This window comes from Dasypus novemcinctus, chromosome 7, assembly GCF_030445035.2.
Source record: "Dasypus novemcinctus isolate mDasNov1 chromosome 7, mDasNov1.1.hap2, whole genome shotgun sequence".
NCBI classification, from domain to species: Eukaryota; Metazoa; Chordata; class Mammalia; order Cingulata; family Dasypodidae; genus Dasypus; species Dasypus novemcinctus.
The window spans coordinates 108658059-108680572 of NC_080679.1; the positions used below are offsets into that span (position 1 = coordinate 108658059).

The 22514-nt window shown below is 37.4% G+C and overlaps 1 protein-coding gene across 1 annotated transcript in view; it reads left to right on the forward strand.

The window, feature by feature from the left end:
• The window catches only part of LRP1B (LDL receptor related protein 1B), a 2023931-nt gene that overhangs the window by 887170 nt on the left and 1114247 nt on the right, over positions 1 to 22514 (forward strand). Inside the window, exon 5 of the mRNA XM_058301027.2 lies at positions 12931 to 13059. Within this exon, the coding sequence (XP_058157010.1) occupies positions 12931 to 13059 (129 nt within the window). The remainder of the gene's footprint in view (positions 1 to 12930; positions 13060 to 22514) is intronic.

Consider the following 22514-nt stretch of genomic DNA (forward strand, 5'->3'; position numbering starts at 1 on the left):
CCCCAAAGACAAAGTTCCTGGGTAACATCTGGGGTTTATCTTGTTTTCAGAAGTTCTCATTCTGGACAGTAGAATCCTGGGGTGGAGTCCCCCAGTAGTCATCCTGGGGGTTATTGGTGCTTTACGTGGATTTCTTGCTAAGCTCCAGATCCATCAATTAATTTTATTTTACCCTTAGAGAATTTACATCTTTAATCTTAAAGGGGTGCTGAAGGGAGATGATCTTTTTTCTGTGATTACTTCCTGCTGGTCATGGGTTATAGTCCTTGCCTAATAAGGTGTGAAAACTTTATTTTATTTCGACTGGAGGAAGATGGATCTTGCATTCTGTATGAAGTTTTTATATGGTTAATAAGATGTTTATTCTGAAAGAAAAAAACAATTAAAATTTTGGAATACCTGTTTGTTTGTTTTATAAAGAGGACATTGGATTACAGAGGTAGACAAGGTTAGGTGTCTATAAAGATGGCAGCCTTTTTGAAAGTTGGTAGAAAACTGTGTGTGTGTGTGTGTATATATATATTAAGTTATTTATTTTCAGAGAGAAATTGTAATAGATAACAGTATTAGGTACTTAGCTTTGTTCTGAAGATGCATTTCAGGCTATTTAATGATTGGCACTCATGTGCTCTGTCAGGTGCTTCTGGTGAATTGGCACCTTTTGAACAGTTGGTTTCATTTAGGATTAGTTCACCAAGTTGGAAATTCTCTTAGTTTTTTTAGCTGTGGGAGTGATCAGAACTACAGAATAAAGTTTTTTCACATTTTGGTTTTAACTAAATAATTTCTGGTAGTTTTGACTGTTCAATAGGTGACCCATCACTAACAAGCAATCCTCATTTTGCTACACAGTAGAGTACAGTAGAGTAGGGTGGCTGAGCCCGGCACCAATTAACCAGCTACCTGCAAGCCACTGTTTTCACAAGGTCCCATTGTTTTCAGTTAAGACTGCCACCTTATTTTATAGACATGTTTATTAACTATTTAGAAGATGAAGTTACCAGGAATTTAACATGTCTAATGTACTTTTGTACCTGATCCAGAATAGAAAAGATAACATTATAATTATTAGGCATATATTTAGAACAGGTTAAAAGTACCTTGCTTAATATTAATTAATGTATTACTTAATGCATAAGGATTCTGAGCTGCAACTAATAGTTTTAAGTTTCAGGTTTGTAATACTTTACACGTTATCTCTCCATGGCAACAGACCATAATGCCAATTGTGTTTAAGTTTTACTTACAGTATCCTGGTAATCATGGCTCCACTTAGCATGCTCTTCCCACAGTGAGCAAGTAGCAGCATCATTGATCCTAGAGAGAGTTTCCAGTATTTTACTGGCCTGGTGCACAGTGCTCTCTGGCTTATGGACCAGTGCCAGTCTGGGGTAATATCCATTGTAGGCTCGGCTGTACTGAGCCATCATTGGCTGCTGCAGGAGCTTAAAACTGCAATGTAGTTTCCGTCAACTTCAAGAGAACAACCAGAGGCTGATATAGCAAACATTTCCATTTGAGGGGTCAGTGACAAGCCTAGCCAATAACTCACATGGAGAGGCAACCTGTAATGTATTTAAGGCTTAGTTTGAATGCACAAGAGAGTTTGACAATATTAAAGTTTATCCCTTGTTTTCATACATTTTTAAACATTTTTAATGCAACACATTATATATCAAATGACTTTGTTTATACACTTTTACCATGAAGATAATAGCAGGCATTTTACCTTACTAGTAGGGAAAAAAAAACTGTTTTCATTATTAAAATGAAAATGGAAGATTCCTAATGGAATGAAGGTAACATTCCATTACCATTTACTTAAATATGCACCTTGTGATAACTTTCAGACAGGTTTTATTAACACGATTTTACTTTTTGCCATTAATACCAAAATAGTTAATAATGGCTTTTAGAACTAGAGCCATTTAAATGTTTCAGTTCAGAAGATATTTTCACGAACTTTTTACAATTGACCACAATTATAGACTGGCAAATTTACTACAGATTACAATTAGCAACCAATGAAATCTACCCCAAGCATCTAAGAGAGAGAGAGGGAGAAGTTTTACACTTTTAATTTAATTACATAAACATGAGTTTACAGTTTCCATTATTCTAAAGATTCAACACATACAATATTAACTTATCAACCTGGTATTTTATAAACCTAAGAGATAATACTTAAGCCAAACAGTTGAAATTGTTATTGATTAAATAAAGAATGTTGTTTTCCTTTTTACAGGGGTGTAAAACCTTTTATTTTTTATAATTTTAAAACTGAATAACTTCAAAAGCATACCAATTTTTACCTAAAAGTTAAAAAAGCAATTATTTAACCTATTTTTTTTTTACAATTTAATTAGGATTTCATAGCCTTTTAACATTTCTGTATATTTAGATTTTACATGACCTTTCATACCGTTAGTTTACTTTGGTTTTTAGAAATATATATATATTACTTATATAACTGCATATTTAATTTTAATAAATTGAACAAATAGGCAGACATTAATAGTTTGATACAGAAACACCAATTTGCTATTTAAAACCTCCCTTTTTTCTTCTGTTAATAATTAGAGCTACAAACATGGAGAAAAAAAATATATATATATATATGATCAAGGACTATAATGTTTTATATCCACAGTTTGACCACTGGTGCACACAGCCATAAACCCTCTAATATGACAGGTAATATTACATTAGTATAGATGGTATACATATACACACATACACACATATGAATGAGTTAAGACAACAATTAGAGGAAATGCTTTATATTAATTTCCCTGTGAGGTTTTAAACACATCAATTTATTTACTGAGTGCTTACTATATACCAGGTATTAATGCATGCAATGGAATTGTGGGTGGTGGAGGTGCTGGCTATGCCTGACAAAATTGCTGTTCGGAGGGAACCTGACAAGCATTTGGACTCCTGTTTAGACTGGAAAGAAACTGGGTAGTTTTACTTATTTTTTTCAGAGTTGGCCTGGCCTGAACAATAGGGGGTTGCTTAGTAAGGCCTGATACCCTAGAAACAATATTGTTTATTCCTGGAAAACTTGGCAACAGTTATTTCTGATATCTGGTGGAAATGATCAATCAGAATTAATTTATATTATTTTAAAGGTCAAGGAAAAAAGAGTTTTTCCTTTAAAAAAGTAAAGAGGAAATGAGAAGATCAAAAAAGATTTAGAATGGCACAAAAGTGATATGTATAAACCCCCTTTTTTCTAATTCATCTACAAGTTTTTAAAGTTTAATTATTAAGTTGAATTGTTAAGGGGTGGGCCAGATTTCCAGGAATCACAAATAAATGCAGTCTACAATTACTCTGCAACAGTTGAAATCCAGGCTACATTTACTCTGTTGCAATAGCCCCAGTGACCAACTTATATCTATATCTATATCTATATCTATATCTATACACATACACACATACATAAGGGTACTTATACAATGATTCTAATTTTTAGCTACAGTTTTTAGTATGTTTTTACCTTAAGATGAATTGGACACCTTTATTAATTAAGTTACAAGAATATTAATAGTAATAATCCTGCATAGTTTCTCTGTTTTTTTCCTGCAGAATCTCATGGCCCTTACTGTTGACTCTCTCCCAGTCAAACCATTAAAAGGGCTATCAAGTGATCAGAGGTTTATTGTTTTCAAGCAAAAGCCTCCTTCGTTTATTTTTTTATTTTTATTTTTTCCATCATCATGAGACATTCATTGCATTTGGTGAATAAATCTCTGAGCACCGCTCCACGTCATGGTCAATGGTCCACATCATAGCCCACACTCTCCCACAGTCCACCCAGTGGGCCATGGGAGGACATACAATGTCTGGTAACTGTCCCTGCAGCACCACCCAGGACAACTCCAACCCCCAAAACTGCCCCCACATCACATCTCTTCCTCCCACTCCCTACCCCCAGCAGCCACCATGGCCACTTTCTCCACACCAATGCCACATTTTCTTTGATTACTAATCACAATAGTTCATGAATAGAATATCAGTAAGTCCACTCTAATCCATTCTCTATTCCTCCTTCCTGTGGACCCTAGAATGGCCGTATCCACTCCACATCTATATTAAGAGGGGGCTTAGATTCCACATGGATGCTGGATACAATTCTCCTGCTTTCAGTTGTAGGCACTCTTGGCTCCCTGGTGTGGTGTTTGACCTTCTTCATCTCCATGTAAGCTGATTGGAGTAAGTCCAATAAACCAGAATGTAGTTGCTGCAATTCTGTTGAGGCCCAGGACCTGGCTATCACATGGTCAGTTCAGAGATTCAGGTCCCCTGGGTATACATTAAACCCCAGCACCAACTACAGTTCTGGTAAAAGTAACAGGAGAGGCGTGTGGACGAAGATCCCATCTGAGTCCAGCTCCATCACACAGAAACACAAACTCCAAAGTAGGGCCAACTAACATGGCACTGAACTCCATCTGCCATGACCATAGAACCTGTGGGTCTCTGCAGCCCTCAGAAGAACCAATACTTGGGGTTGCATCTACTTTTATCTGTCTCTGGGACTCTGCTCAGGTGTGCATAAGGGCAACCCCTCTGATAACCTCCTGGCTCTTTTTGGAGACTCATAGCCTTATAAACTCATTTTTCCTTTCCATTTCCCCCTTCTATTCAGGTCAGAAAGCATTTTTAACTCCTGGTATTATATGTAGACTGAGAGATTCTGCTGGTCCGAGTTGATCCTTTTATTCAAGGTCATTTTCTAGTTACATCATCAGCTGGTACTTGGCAGTAATCCCTTGGTGCCAGGGTTTTACCAGTTTACAGCTTTAAACATTTCAAAGCATTTCTACATAGACTTACAAAGAGAGAGATCTCCCTTACCTCCCCCTTTGCAGGTAGATCAGTGATTTGATAGGAATGTGGCTTATGAATAGAAGGTGAGGACTCACTGGAAAGGGACAAGCTGCTCCCTCTTCCCAGCTCTCTGCTTTTGGAGGTGAGATAAGGTGATGGTAGCAAGTTCCAGGCTACTAAATGGCTTGAAAGAACTTCAAATTTGGTACCTTTCCCATGGACCCCCTGTCCTGGCAGGGCTATTGTTCAAATCACTGGCTCTACCAGCCACCCTGACTGGGCCAACTCCAACAAACTTGGGTGCATGGCACGGACATGGACACAGACAATTCCTGAGTTCCAGTAAATGGAACAGACCCAGAGAGGCAAGAAAGCAGAGCATGTGCACATACATTCACACCACAGTTTTGCTTTATAAACTACAATCGTTTCACTCCTTTGCCAATGGCAAGGGAGGTTTTCAGCTTAACCAAATTTTACTACTTTACATAATTACACTATTCTAACACTAGCATTGAGATGATACAGACAGAAGTACAAAATGTATTAATTTGACTTACAAGTTCTGTATATATTTTCTTCAGCATATCTGCCCCTGCAGCCATTACAAACTTTAGAAATAGAACAGGATCTCTGCTTATGCTTGTTGTCTATAAATCAAATTCATTTGCCATTCAGCACCAAAACAGAAGATTCCAGCTAGATCTTTCCACTGTTTAACTTCACACCCAGACCAAGCTTGACTAAAAAGCTGATTCGTTTTTCTGTAACTAAGTTTTTCAAAATGCAGACCAATTTCCAGGACATTAGGACTCAAACATATAAACATCCTTTTTTATTGTAATCAAGCCTTCACTATCTCAATGGAGACAAGATCAGAACCAGATACTAATATGCAGTTAGACAAGCCCAGAACACCAGGCTTTTATCCCTTTTTTTCCTTTCCTTTCAGACCTGGAGGAGATGGCTTCTTCCCATATTCTCAGGAGTACTGCGGCCTCCTCCTTTAGAGAGTAGATTAGGCTCCCTCCTAATTTTAGAATTAGGCTTTTCCTGCCCTATGCCCCTGGGGTCTTAACTTTTCTGAGTTTGGAATCTTTTTCATTCCCAGAATTTTTTTTTCAGACCTTCCATTGCCCTTGATTTTTGTCAGAAAGATTCCAGTGGAACCCACATCTTTTCTGGATTAAATGTAATCCAGTGGCATCAAGATTAGGGTACATCCAAGTCCTCCTGAGGATCCAGAAGGTGTAGCAAAATGCTACCTTCTCTGGCCTTCATTTGCAAATCCTGGATAAGCCCTCCAAAATGTTGTAGAAGTTGAGAGAGGTTCAATTATTTGTGTATAGAAAAGCCAGGACTCAGGAATAATTTGGGGAAGGAAAAAAAGATTTATTTATGACCAGCCAGGCTTGGAGCTTCTCATTCAAAATCCAAGCCCCAAAAAAGATTTTTGAGTTCTGTTTATACAGAGGAAGAGCCAAGTGGTTCTTTGTTTCAGTGTTCAGTAAGCTTGAATTAACATATATCTTCCACATCCTAGGTAAATTTTTAACACATTTGCTTTGCATTTTACCTGAATATTTAAGTTTATAGAGTTTGCATTGGTAAACTGTTTTTCCAGGACTGGAGTTGTTATGGTTACCAAGGGCAGGGCTGCAGTTCTCGCTGTCGCACATGCATAGCTCAGGACACATACAGCTTAGATTATTTATGTAGAGATGAACAATACTCCCCACCCAGAGCTTACATCACTTAAACTTTTTATTTCTTTTTTGTTTGTTTTTTTGTGAAATATAAACATTATAGAAACACTTACATTTAAATGTTTTTCCAACTCAGAGGTGGCAATTGTGTCTGACTTCTGTGATAATGAGGGGTCTAGCATAGTTAGATCCAATTTTTTTCAGAAAGTCTAAACTTTTGTATACAATCTTGTAATTTTTAAATATTGGCTTAAAATTATGTGAATTAATTACTATACCAGTTTGGTTCCTCTACAGTCACATTAATTTCTTGGTGTCTCACTTTTCTTTGAATAATCTCATTATTACCACCACTAAGTAAGAAAACAAACAATCTTTTATCTTTTCCTTTTATCTGAATCTTTGTTTTATGGTCTGCTTCTGGGAGAACCCAAGCTATGAAAGGAGTTTACTAAGGGAAAGATAAAAGATTGTTGAATAGTATAAAAGGCCATTTACATTGGGAAATAATGTATTTGTGTAACATTAATTTATATTATGGCTTCTGCTCCTTTGGACATGTATAAAATTTCCAGTTTTAACAATCCTCTTCATTTAAACAGGGTAAGCTTATATATCCTACCTAAGGAGAAAGAACCAAGACAAATCATTAATCATATTGCTCCCCTGGACAGCTAATCATATCAGAAGTACTGAAATAAGAACCAATAACATTAAACTTGAGAAATCTATGAAAATAGATAAGAATCATTACTGCCACCAAGGGCAGGAATTTAACAGATTTGAAATTTAATTTCTTTCATTATCACTGTAGATTTAGTTTGAAATACTTATTCTTTTTTCCCCCTAACCCCTAAAGCACTTATATCAAATAAGCCATCCAGGAACCCAGACTATTGCATGAAGTTGAAGAAATCTGAGAATGATACAGATTAATGCTTTTACACATGTATAGTTTCCCATTGTAAATTCCCCCTTATGCTACTCAACTGTCTTTTTGCCTTCCTTTAGTAAACTCCTTTCTTAGCTAGGATTCGCCCAGAAATAGACCTGAGGGGATTCAAGTGATAGGTTATTTTTGTTTCTTTCATTTTTTGTGGTAGGGTAGGGGTTGATACATGGAAGGAAAGACACCCAGTAAAGTTTGAGTTAATAAGCCATCTACCACAAAGTTTGATTTCAGCTTAAATGTGTGGACTCTCCAATGAGGGGCTTGGAAGATGGAACATTTATACTGCAATTTCCAAATGATAATTATTTGGGTGCTGGGTATTGTGTTAAATACTCCTGGAACTTAAACAGCCCTAAGTGCTGGTAGAGATTCTCACAGTGAGTATTTGGGGAAGAACCCTTGGGCACAGATGCAGAGCCTAGCAGTTGAATCACAATGAAATGTCTTAGGGATGTGAGCAAACAGTGTCTATAAAAGTTTCCTTTTCTCTCTTAAAAAATAATTTATTCTCATAAAATCTATTTCTTTATATATTCCTTTCAGTGCCAGTGTGTAACCTTATCTTTTCTAAAATAATAGCTTTTTTTTTTTTTTACAAACCTCAGGTATTAATGTTCTACATACTCCCTGTTTTGCTTCTCCTTATATGCATTTGTGCCTACCCATGCCTCTCACACTAACATTTCACTAGTGCTGTTGCCTCCTATATTCTTGATTTTTTCCATTTGTATTCAAATCTCACCCAAACACCTTGTAATCTTAATCTGGTCCATCAGTTACCATCTATTTCTTACATATTGTTTAAAGTTGCCTCCCAATATGCTCAAAGTTCTCCTGTATTGAAATGAAAGTGAAAACAGAAACATTCAAAATAAACATCCGCTCTGACCCTGTCTCTTCTTGCCATCCTTCCTCTAGTCCCCAAAGTTTCTCTTTAAATTCAACATTCTTAAGTTCCAAGGACCAAACTCTGTTAACAGGCTTAAGTTTGTGTATTCTGTCCCATTTAGGGACTCATTAAAATTAAAGAACTTTCCTGTTAACAACATCCACTTTCCATTTATGGCATTGTCTCCTCCTACCCCTTCACTACCCCAAGGTCACTATACCAATGTCCTAATTGCTAAATCCAAATGGCAATTTTAAGCTTTTCCTAACTGTATTTCTTCACTGCATATAATTCCTTTGAAAACTGATATTCTTGGAAAGCTCTACTCTTTTAACTTGCAAGTTTCTTTCTCAGATTCCTCAAGGGGTCTCCTTCACAGCAGTCTGCCCCAGAATAACAAACCGAGCTACAATGCATCAAGGGCATTTATGTTGGGGTCTGAGAATTTCAGTTCAGGGAGAACAGACTCAGGTAGAAACCCAAATAGTATCCTGTCTTGGCACTTCCTGACAAGGGTTTCTCTTTATTTTTTATATTAAAAAAATTTTTTTTTAAATACTTAGATTGCATAAATGTTACATAAAAAAGTAGGGGATTCCCATATGCCCCACTTCCTACCCCTCCCACACTTTCCCACATTAACAAACTCCTTCATTAATGTGTTACATTTATTACTATTGATGAACACATATTTGGAGCATTGCCACTAAATGTGGGTTATAGTTTACATTATAATTTAAACTCGCTCCCGCACATTATGCAAGATGTATATATGGCCTGTATTTATTATTGCAACATCATTCATGACAGTTCCAATGTCCTGATAAAAGTTCTTCCATTGCTAGAATAGCAGTAAGTCTATTGCAGAATAACTATAAGTCTACTCTAGTCCATTGTTCATTCCCCAGTCCTGAGATTTCCAGGAGTGATGTCCATTCTGGCTCTAATTGAGAAGGGCTTATATCTCATGGGGCAGATGGATGGGAATATCTTCCTTGCAGTTGCAGAAACTCTCTGATCCTTGGGATGGGCGTTGTTCATCATCTTCTTCAGAGTTGTCCAGGGTGAGTCCAACGAACTGGAGCATAGGTTTTACAACTCTCTTGAATTTAAGGGCCCAGCTGGCACATGGAAAGCCCAAAGATTTAAGTCTTTTGGACATAAACCTATCAACTCTAGTGCTAAATCTAGGTTCAGATAGAAGGGGTAGAACCATGTGTGGAGAACCACAACTGAGTTAGACTCTGTCACACTGGGGAGCATAAATTCCAAAGTAAGGACCACTGACAGGGTGCCAAACTCCTGAGCTGTCAGCCCTGTCTATAGTGTCTGGAGTCTCTAGAGCCCTTAGGAACCCTGCTATTTGAGGCACTATTTACTGTGGCAGTAAATGAGATTTTGCTCAGACATGCAAAAATGTACTCTCTGGAATGATTATGTGACTCACTTTGAAGTCTCTTAGCCATATAATCTCATTTGTCTTTACCCTTTCCCCTTTTTGGTCAAGATCTTTTTCCAGAAGTGTTGCTACTTGGGGCTTGGTAATAATCCCTCAGTGCCAGGGAGGCTTATCCCTAGGAGTCATGTCCCAAATTGGGGGCAATAGTGCATTTATATGCTGAGTTTAGCTTAGAGAGAGGTCACATTTGAGCAACAAGGAGGCTCTCAGGAGGTAACTCTTAAGCAACATATAATACTAGGCTAAGTTTCAAATTCAAAAGAAAAGGTTGATAAGTAGTCTTCAATATCAAGGGATTAAGTAAATGGTTCATGGTTAACAGATATTTGGTCCTTCAGATTACATGTTTACTGAGTTCTTTGTCTTGTGGTTTATTTATTATATTGAGATGCCTTTAGGAATTTGAAGAACATTGTTGCTCCAGGCTTTGCATATTTTGGCAGTTTGTGGTCTCTGGCTAAGATTTGCATAAGAGTAACCTCCAGAATGACCTTGTGACTTCATTTTAAAATTCTTAGGCATAGAAACTCTATTTTGTTTTGTTTCTTTTTACATATTCCTGCCCCTTTCATATTGATATCCTATAATGTTTTCCTCTAGCCAAGTTTTTCTTATTTCTCCTTTTTCTTTCTGTGAAATAGAATTCTCTCTTACTATTATATGTTTTAATTTATTATCTGTTTATCATTGATCCCCAAATATTCCAGAACAGATTGCTGTGGAAATTTAAATGGTTTAGTTTGCTGAAGGCTGCCAGGACAATATACCAGAAATGGCTTGGCCTTTACAATGGGCATTTATTAACATATAAGCTTACAGTTCCAAGGATGTGAAAGTGTCCAAATTAAGGCATCATCACAAGATTTCTTTCTCCTCAAGCTACTGCTGTGGTCAATCAGGGACATGGCAGTGTCTGCTGATATCTCCTCTCTCCTCCTTGCCTCCATGGTTTTAGCTTCTGGCTTTTGTGGCTCCTCTCAGCTTCTGGCCCCTGAGGCCTGCTTTCTCACCTTTTGGGCATTTCTTTCTGCCTCAGTAGCCTTCCCTGATTCCAATTTATAAAGGAGTCCAGTAAGAGGATTATGACCCACCCTAAGCTAAGCCTTACTGAAGTAATCTAACTGAGTCTAAGCAAGGGATCACAATAGGTTCACACTTGAAAGACTGGACAGATTTAAGAACACATTTTTCTGTGGTCACAAAACATTTAAACATCACAATAAGTAAAAAGAAAAAAAATTTCCCAATCCAGAAAACCTCTCCACATGTAAAAGAGAAAGAAAAAACAATTTTATTATTGAAGAAACATTAAACCAGAATACGATGCATTGTAGGCAATCTGCTAAAATGATTACAAAGACAGAAAGTTCACCATTTTTTTTTGTAGCTAAGTGATATACCCCATTCTTTGCATGTTCTCAGGGTATTTCAGCATCATTATGATAAGAGGTATGTTTATAATTGGAGTCAGGTGACTACTAAAGCTAGACCATCTTCCCCAGGAAGTTAGGAGATGGAGGGTTAACTTCCTTGGTTACAATATGTCAGAGAGATGGCTCTAGGTCATTGAGGAAACATTCCTGATTTTTGATACAGGAAAGGGACTTATTTAGCATTTGACCTAACAGATCTCACTGTTTATTTCCAGTCCTGTATTTCCAACTATTTTCATATTTCCTTAATGATGCCCTAAAGACATCTCAAATTTAACATATCCAAATCAAGCTAACCTTCTCCAGTCATCTACTCTCTTTGTATTTGCTATTTCATAATTAGATCACAATTCATTTCCATCCCATCTAATCAGTCTTTAGATTCTGTTCATTTTACTTGAACATTTGAGTCATCTCTTTTTCTCTGTGCCAGCTCCACTGATTGACATCAAGATATAATTTCTTGCCTGAAATTAGCATGTAACTAATTTTCCTGAATCTCATCTCTCCATTCACCAATTTATTTTCTTAAGAGTTTGCTCATTTCCAAAATACAAAGCTAATCAAAATAAAGGCTCACCTCCTTTGAATGCTTTCTCAATGCCTTTGTATATTGTATTGCCTTTTAGTTCAACTGTCTTTCACATGTTCTTTTGTTTCCTTGAATGCCCTTTTTAATTCATCCCTTATCATTTGGTCTGAGGAAAACCAAGTCATGCTTTAAGCTCAGCCCAATGTACAGCTTTCACTTAATACAGCTCAGCCCAATGTACAGCTTTCACTTAATATTCCACCTCTAATCTCAAACAGGTTTACTTATCTCTAGCTCCCTATGTCCCTGTTATAAAGGAAATGTAAGATATTATGATTATATTTTACTAGATTTATTTCACTTGGGAATAGGGGCCATGTTTTTTGGGGGATGGTTAGGGGAAGATCCTTTTTCTTAACTTTGATTTCTGCAGAGATCAGCACAGTGCTTGGCATACAGGACAGACTGAATATATATTTGTCTAAATAATTAACTACTGAAAGGTTGTCTTTTCATCTGCCTAGTCAGTTAGAATGATTAACTGTTGCTTAGAGATTTCAGCCAGACACTCCAAAAATCAAATATCAGGGAAGGAAAAAGGGAAGGAGTAGAAAGAGGACCACAGATATAAAAATAGAATTTAATTAAAATTCCTCTTTAAAAGTGCTTAATAGTTAACCTCTTTTTTTATGTAGTCAGGGTAGTTTGTGCATCTTTTCCTTAGAACTCTTTTGATTGTAAACCTTGTTGCTATATTAATCCTTTGTTAAAATAGTGAAATGTCATCATCAAACTGTTCAACAAATATTATTTAAAGTACATTTTGTACCTTTGTAAACATATCCAAGAACTTCTGGTCTGCTCTCCTCCATGCCGAATACAAATAACTCCTCTTTAAAAATAAACTGTTAGATATTATGTTTGATCTTCTGTCTCTGTAAATATTAAGACAACAATAAATTTGATATTAATTAGCGTATTTTGATAAGACTTATTGGAGTTGAATCTTCCTTTTTAAGATAATAGATATTTCCAAAGTTTGACAAAAACATTTTCTTCAAGGAGAAAAAAAAAGTCCAAGAATGAAATTACTTACAAATGATACCAATTTTCCTTTTAGATCAAGATGAATGTGCTGTTTATGGTATGTGTAGTCAGACCTGCATAAACACGCATGGATCCTATGCTTGCAGTTGTGTGGAGGGCTACGTTATACAGCCAGACAACAAGTCTTGCAAGGCCAAATACGGTAAGCTATGATGTTTTATGTCCTTCCACTGTTTTATTTCTATTTTACAGTTCTTTCATTAGAAATGTGGCAGAGCAATATGGACCTTGAAGAGATGGATTTCCTTTCACTTTAATACAGAAATCCATACCTAAAAATCCAAAGCTGTTCTTTCAGTCATCACTGATTATTTTAAAACTCCTTCCATTACAGGAAGTTTCTAATTAGCAAGACTTGTTCAAAACAAATGGATTAATTGATTTGGACATCTGTCTCTTTCTTGGTCTGCTGCAAAAGATTTCTCAGTGGTTTCTGTGAGCTTCTGTCCTTGTCCCCAAAATTCATTCTCCATGTAATAGTTAAAGTGATCTGCTAAAATATACACCAGATCATGCCATTCTCTTTCTTGAACTCTAATGACTTGAGAAGAACATATACACCCCTTCTTCATCTGGTACCATTTATCTCTCCAATCCAATCTCCTGCTCTCATAGCAGCCACATAGTTTCCTTGTCTGTCTTCAACCACTTGACTCTTGCTTGAGGGCTTTGCACTTGCTGCTCTGTCTACAGTGCTTTTTTCCTCTGAAATTCACATGATGACTCCTCCTTATCGTTCCTGTCTTACCTGAAATACCACAATTCAGAATGACCCTCCCTAACCATGATCTCTAATGGTATACAACCTTTCCATCCCTAACTTTTAATTCACAGGTTTATTTATTTATGCATATTCTCTCCATACTATTTCAGTTTCCAGTTTTATTTTTTATACTACTGCTATCTGAAATAACTCATTATATGTTTGTTTATCATCTGATTTCCCCTGGACAATGTGAAAATTATGAGAGTAAATAACTTGTCAAGTTTGTTTACTGTTATTTACTCAGTATTGTTTATTGAATGGAACCTATAGATACTCAATGAATATTTGTGGAAGGGTGGGAGGGAGGGAGGAAGGAAGGAAAGCAAAAAGGAAGTATGGAAGGGAGGGCAGGAGGGAGAGAGGGAAGAAAGAAAAGGAAGGAGGAGGGGGGAAGGAAAGAAGGAATGAAATTTTCTTTCCAGTTAAAGTTACTAAAATGAGTGATCCACAGTTTACTGTTTGAATTTTATGTTTCCAAACTGCTTTACTTTCACCTCTTACCTGTAAATAAAGCCAGTAGTTTCTACATAATGTTTGGCCTACAGTGAACACTCAGTATTGTTGATTTACTAATGAAATAGACTGGAGATGCACTAGTAACAGTAAGATAATGCTAATTTTTTGTGGACTGAATTAGCTTGGGAATAATATAGGGAGACATTATACGTGCTATTCCATCTGGCTTCATCTAACTTCTCCAATATTTGGTTTGGTTCCATTTCATGAATTTTCAAATTATGATGTATTGGTAAATTAATGAGCCCCAACCCCCTTCATTCACAATTCGTAAATTAGGTATGGGATGGGAATTCTCTTTTCTAAAGCCAGATTGAAGGCAGCCTTGAACTTACTCAGCAAGCTGCTGCTGGCTCCCTTTACATATAACCACATTTTAATTTCAGCAATTTTCCTGCATTGGTGTGTTTAATTATTTAGGAAACATATAATTATATACAAAGAGCACTCTTTCCCTTCTTTAGTTTACTTCTTTTTATTAAAGTCTTGTTTCATGAAACTCAATTTATTTGGGGGGTGGGGGGGAGTGGTGGGGAAATCCTTGAGAAAAATTAGGTCAGGTTATATGTTTCCCTCTTTCTTCCACTAAGAGTTCTGATTTAAAATATTGATGGACTAGAGAAGTAGAAGGCTTGTTCTTTACTGTTTCTATTGATCCACACAATATTGCTGTGAATACACAAGGAGGGTGTAATGCACAAAATCCTATACAAAGAGGCACTACTTCTCTTTCTTCACAGGGCTAGTATCTGATAATAATAGAATGTAACCAGAGAGGGATGACACTTGATAATGGAACACTGCATCAAGATTTGATAACTCTAAAATTGATAGAATATGCAAATCACATCACCTCTAGGTCATTAGCTTTATTACACTATTGACCTGCAGACTGTGAAAATACACAGTTGCCATGGAAACGTTGCTGTGGTTTATAGTTTAATGAAAATGAATTGCTAATAATATAGTTGATGGGTACATGTCTATAGTTTACACGGTCTACTCCAAAGGTCACAGGGATATTTAAACCAATGTATTTGTAAAATTCTGAAGGAAGACTAGCAGATTTCCTGTAGTTTTCTCATATTTATGAATGAAACAGAGGATGTTTTTGGCTTTACTTATCTGTAAATTTCATTAACTCATCAGGCTTAAAAACTCTGTGACAATTTAACATAACTATAGTGTCAATGCATCTGGCTCAGATTAGGAAGAAAAGTTATGAATTAAGCTACGTTTGTCTTCGGCTCTATATTCCGCCTTTGAATTGCTGAGCTGTGAGTCTGGCTACTCTTTTTCTTTCTCTCTACATTTCTATCCCACTAGACTCTGAAGTATAATCTTCCCTACAAGGCAAGCAGGAGTTCCAGGACTCTCAGAAACTGGGGAGTGTGGAAAAATAGAGAAGGTCAGATAGACTGACCCGTGACAGTGGATATGTGTAAAAGATCTCCAGGCTTCAGAAAAAAGGAACAACATAAAAATATCAAGCCCAAGGGATAGAATGGAAATCAAGAACTAGATTCAAGAAGAGGAGTCTGCAAAGGCCATAGGAGATGATAGATGAGAAGATAAAAGTTCGTGGGAGAAGTAACTTTTATAGGAGGCAGAGACCACAGAGTCAATTAGTTGGAAAGCTACTTATAAAGTGCTGAATTAATTCAGGCACACAGGCACACAACAATATCATGGGCCCTTTCCACTTATTCACCCTAAAACCTGCCTGTGGGGTCTAACTTTTAACATGACAATGGGTAGCAATTATGTAAATTAATCTGAGTTAATTAATTAGCTCTTAATTGTAATATGTAATGCCTGAGCCCAAGAAAAATTCATAACCCTTGCATTAGTTAGAGTTCTCTAAGTAAACATAATCAACAAGAGATATTTGTAAATAGTATAAGATTTTATAAAATTCTCTCATGTGACTGTGGGGACGCACAAGTCTGAATTCTGTAGGCAGGCTACAAACCAGGAGCTCCAATGAAAGTCCTTGATGAGTTCACAGGAGACATTGGCTGTCTGAATTCAAGCCAGAAAATTATCTCTGAATGCTGAAATCTCTTCCCCTTTTAAGACATTCAGCAGATTGGATAAAAACATCACTCGCTGCTGACAGCAATCTCCTTGGTTGATTGTAGATGTAATCCACCATCTATGCAATAAACTCACTGGTGACTAAAGTTCATAAATGTCCTTGTATTACAATTAATCCAGTGCTTGCTTGACCAAACAACTGGGCACAATTACCTGGCCAAACTGACACATGAGCCTAACCATCACAGTCTACCCCTTGTCAACTTGGCAACCATACACATCGCTTTAAATCATAGTCTCTAAATAAAAAAAATAACAGACATGCATATGTATTTTTCCACTTAACAATATAAAATATATTAATTCCATGCAGAACAGGGTGCAAGACCTTGGGTAATATTCACTTTTAAACTTGACATCCTTAAATATTATGACATGAAGCTAATGCTACTGTCTTAAGATAAGGGAAAAGGTTAGGGAAGAAAACAAAGATATTTGTTTTATGTACATATGCAGTCATACTCATAACAAAGCAAGGAAGAAAGAGTCATGGCCATTACAGTCCTTGTTTCTTTAACTGATCGCATGGTCAAAGTTCATATTTATCACTACCTTCTTCCACTACCCATTCCATGTTCCCTTTACCCTCAGCCGGCTGTGGTTCTTTGCCTGACAGACTGGCCCAAACTTTCATTTTTGAAGATTCTGGGCCATTGTTGCTTGTTGCAATTTTCCATTGACTTTAATCAGAGGGCATGACAGTACTACAAGATGCTCTAGAGGGTCTCCTGTATTCCAAGAAAACTCTTCTTTACCCCCATTATGAAGATGCAGTCCTATTTTTCCTTGATAGTCAGAATCAATCACTCCAGTCAGTAGAGTGTTTCCCTTCTTTGCTTGTTGATTTAGAGATAAGAGGAGCCCAAAATGGGGAGGTGGCAGTCTTATACATTATTGTGTTCCCTGGTGGAAGCACTCCTCCTTTTGGAACTGAGATCTGTAAACTAGCAGAACTTAAGTTTGCAGGGTCAAGAAGAAAAAATATTCCTAGTGTATCACTAGGGTTAAGTAATAGTGAGTAGTGCCCCTCTCATTTCCATCCCTTGATTCCTGGACCCATGAATCATGGCAATGAAAGAAACAGCACCATAGAGTGGACACTGATTTAGAGCATACACAGCATCCTGAAGAACATTGCCCCAGCCCTGCAAGGTATTGCTGCTACTTGGCACTATAATTGAGTCTTCAAAAGGCCATTTCACCATTCTCTCAATTCACCTGCTTCAGGATGATGGGGAACATGCATGGTAAGAACAATGAATTCCATGGGCATGTGTCCGTTCCTGCAAATCATTTGCTATAAAATGGGTTCCTTTGTCACCAGCAATGTTGTGTGGAATATCATGGTGGAGAATAAAAAACATTTGGTAAATCCATGGATGGTAGTTTTGGAAGAAGCATTGCATGCAGAAAATGCAAATCTTTATCTGGAGTATGTGTCCATTCCAGTTAAAACAAATTGCTGCCCCTTCCATGATAAAAGTGGTCCAATGTAATCAACCTGCCACCAGGTAGCAGGCTGATCACCTAGGGGAATGGTGCCATATCGGTGGCTGAGGGAGGGTTTCTGCTGTTGGCAGATTGGGCATTCAGTAGTGGCTATAGCAAAGTCAACCTTCGTGAGGGGACGTTCATCTGACTGAACCTCCATCCCTACCTCCAGGGCCACTTTGTTCATGAGTCCATTGGGTTATGACATGAGTGGCTGGGGAAAGTGATTCAGTGTTAGCCACAGGGTAGGTCATCTTATCCACTTGATTACCAACATCTTCCTCTTCTGAAGTTACTCTCTGGTGAGCATTGACATAAGACACAAATATTTTCATGTTTTTTGCCCACTCAGAAAGGATTATCCACATACCTGTTCCCAGACATCTTTGTCACCAATTTTCCAATCATGTTCCTTCCAAGTTCCGGACCATACAGCCAAACTATTGGCAACAGTCCATGAATCAGTATACAAATGTACTTCTGGCCATTTCTTCTTCCAAGCAAAATGAACAACCAGGTGCCCTGCTTGAAGTTCTGCCCACTGGGGAGATTTGCCCTCATCACTGTCCTTCAGGGATGTTCCACAGAGGGGCTGCAGTGCTGCAGCTGTCCACTTTTGGGTGGTACCTGCATATTATGTAGAACCATCTGTAAATCAGGCCCAAATTTTCTCTTCCTCAGTCAACTGATTATAAAGGACTCCCCCAGAGGCCAAAGTTGTGGGCTGAGAAAGAGAAGGTAACATGGCAGGAAGGCTGACCATGGGCATTTGGGCTACTTCTTCTTGTAGCATACTTGTGCCTCTAGGATTCACTCAAGCCCTATCTCTTATATACCACTTCTACTTTATTATGGAGTGCTGCTGTGCACACCTAACTTTATGGTTTGGTAAGCCAGGCAATACCCAAATAATTATATGCAACTCAGGTCTCATGGTGACTTGATGGCCCATGGTTAAGTGTTCAGTCTCTACTAAGGCCCAGTAGCAGGCCAAAAGCTGTTTCTCAAAAGGGGAGTAGTTATCTGGAGAGGATAATTGGGATTTGCCCCAAAATTCTAAGGGTCTGCATTGTGATTCTCCTACAGAGGCCTGACAAAGGCTCTAGATAGCATCTCTATTTGCACTGAAACTTTCTGCACCATTGAATCTGCTGGATCATATGGCCTAAGTGGCAGTGCAGCTGGAACAGTAGCCTAGACCTGTCACAGAGCCTCCTTTTGTTCCAGTCCACAATTAAATCTAGCAGCTCTTCTGGTCACTTGGTAGATGGATCAGAACAGTGCACCCAAATAAGGAATATATTGTCTTCAAAATCTGAAGAGACTAAGGAAGCCTTGTGCCTCTTTTTTAGTCATAGGAGGGGCCAGACACAGCAGCTTATCCTTCATTTTAGAAGGGATATCTCAACATGCCCCATACCACTGGACACCTAGAAATTTCATGGAGGTGGAAGGCCCCTGTATTTTTGTTGAATTTACCTCCTGTCCTCCCTCACACAAATGACTTACCAATAATTCTAGAGTCATTGTGACTTCTTGCGCACTAGGTCCTATCAATATTATATCATCAATAGAATGGACCAGTGTGATGTCTTGTGGGACAGTTGCCTGCAGATAAAATTGTGACATAGGTTTCATAAGACTTTCATGCTAAGATGATGGAGGTGCAGTTAATGTTGGGGTTTAAGATATATTTAGCGGATTTGAATCTCTGGACTGACAATGTGATAGCCAGGTCCTGAGCCTCAACAGACTCCAGCACCTACAATATGATTTATTGGACTTATCACACTCAGCTAAGATGGAGTTGAAGAAGGACAACCACCACACCATGGAGCCTAGAGTGATTACAACTGAAAGTGGGAGGATTGCATCCAACATCCATGTGGAATCTGAGCCTCCTCTTGACATAGAGGTGCAATGGACACAACCAATCCAATGTCCACATAGAAGAGGTGGCATTGGATTGGGAAAAGTGGACATGGTGGCTGATGGGTATGGGGAAAGGCAGGAAGAGATGAGAGGTGGAGGCGTCTTTGGGACATGGAGCTGCCCTGGATGGTGCTTCAGAGGCAATCACCGGACATTGTAAATCCTCACAGGGCCCACTGGATGGAATGGAGGAGAGTATGGGCCATGATGTGGACCATTGACTATGAGGTGCAGAGGTGACCAAAGATGTACTTACCAAATCCAATGGATGTGTCATGATGATGGGAACGAGTGTTGCTGGGGGGGGGGGAGAGGTGGGGTGGGGGGGGGTTGAATGGGACCTCACATATATATTTTTAATGTAATATTATTACAAAATCAATTAAAAAATGTAAAAAAAAAATTGTGGCATAGGTCTGGATAATTGATAAACCACTTGAGGCAGGACAGTGAAGGTTTATTGCTGGACTTTCCAGATAAAAGCAAACTGTTTATGGTGGTCTTTACTAACAGCAATCAAGAAAAAAGCTTTTTTTAGATCAATAGCTGTGTACCTGGTACCAGGGGATGTGTTGATTTGTTCAAGCAGTGATAACACACCTGCGACAGCAGCTGGGATTGAAGTCAACACTGGTTAAGTTTTCTGTAATCTACTGTCATTTTCCAAGACCCATCTGTTTTCTGCAGAGGTCTAATAGGATTGTTGAATGGGGATGTGGTGAGACATTAGCCTAACCATTACAATCCTTAAGAGAACCTTTAAGAAATAAATCTAATGGGGCAAGTATTTCAAGCACTGTTGACAGACAGAGGAAGAAATTAATGTTAGGCAGCATGCCTTTATCTAGTTTGCCTATCCATTTAATATTATGGATTCCTTATCTTAAATAAATAAACAAATTCCAAAGAGAAGAAGACTGCTACGTATATTAAGAATTAACTTAATTTAAATATGCATACTTGAATAGTACTATATAGGAGGAGACATACTAAAAGCTAAATACTGTGAGAAAGAAAATGAATACAAAAAAATAAAAAAATAAATATTGTAAGAGATTGTGCATCACCTTGGAATTGGGACACGAATGAAAAGTGAGTAATTTTTGAACTAAACGTTAAGATTTGTCATTTGGAAAAAGTTTTTAAAATCACTGTCATACATCTATAGGTATCCAGTAAAATTCCTGTATATTTTTACATTTTTTTTTTGTGAATAGAGTTCTAATTAATGATTTGTCAAATCTGAAAATGTAAAGTTTTTGTTTGCTTTTTTTTGTTTTAGCTTTCTTTTTTTAACTAGACTGATTTTAATGTAGACATGTATGTTGAATGTGGACACCTAGCATTGAAAATGGGCCCATACAGAATATATAAGAGTGAAAAGTAATAGCTAAAGGTGTCAAACTTATGAAAAGTTGGTGATTTTACTCCTGATAAATTCAGGTTCAGTGGACTTGTGATATCAGTGTCCTAGCCACCCACTGCATGTGGGCACTCACCCCTGTAATCAAATTCCGCTGAGCCACTAGAATCTACTTACTGCATGAAAGCAGTATTAAACTAAAAAAAAAACACCAAATAATTCTATGTTCATCACTATTATAGCAATGCATTAAATGGTGACATGGGAAAAAGAGTATACCTCTTTAGCATGGAACAAACAGAGTAGGGAGAAAAGAGAGCCCCTTGAATAATTTCTGGGTTCTTTTACAGCTTATATTCTGCTGTTCAATGTTTTTAAAAAAGATTAGTAACAGAACAATTTAAAAAAATTTATTGTGGCAACATATATGCAACATAAAATTTCCCATTTTAACCACTTTCAAGTATACAATTCAGTGGCATTAATTACATTTACAATGTTCTGGCTACCATCACCACCATCAATTACCAAACATTCCCATCACCCCAAATAGAAACCCAGTACCAATTAAACATTAACTCTCCAATCCCCCCATTCCACTTCTGCATTGGGTAATCTAAACTCTTCTTTCTCTCTCTATGAATTATGATATTCTAGTTATGTCCTTTTCTGTCATGCTTATTTCACTCAGTATGCTCTCTCCAAGGGTCATCCATGTTGAAGCATGTGTCAGAATTTCATTCTAGAATAGTATTCTATACACACACATATATACCACATTTTTTAGTCATTCCTCTGCTGATGGACACTTGGGTTGCTTCCACTTTTTGACTACTGTGAATAATGCTGCTATGAGCATTGGTGTACAAAGGCAATGGAACTCTTAGTTTTAAGTAATATGAATCATAATCCTTGTATAATCCAAGGAAGCACATCTCCAGTCAATAGTAGGAATGTTTTCCCACTACTTCCTGCTTCACTGCTGTAATTCTTAAGAGGAAAGAGACAGAGAGAGTGACAGAGAGAGAAAGAGAGAAATGAAATACAATGTAACTTCTGCTGGCTCCAATTTCAAAACTCTGGGGATAATTAACATCTACTAACATATAATTTAAAATTTTCTTTTGAAGAGGTGAAGAAATCCTCCATGTTTTGCTGTCAGGACTGGTTTTGCCAATGGGGAGAATATGCAAGTATCTGTATAGTGGGGGAATAATTCTCTGCCTCAAAGTATAATCTTATCAGCTACTTAGAAATGCTTATAATTCAGCAACTAAGATTTTCTTTCCTTGATTTAAAAAAATTATTGAAGTATGTCATTCATGCATGAACATACATAAATAATAAGTGTATAATAAAAGTTGTGAACTTACAAAACAAACTTGCATAACATCATACAGGGCTCCCATACATCAACCCAGCACCAACACCT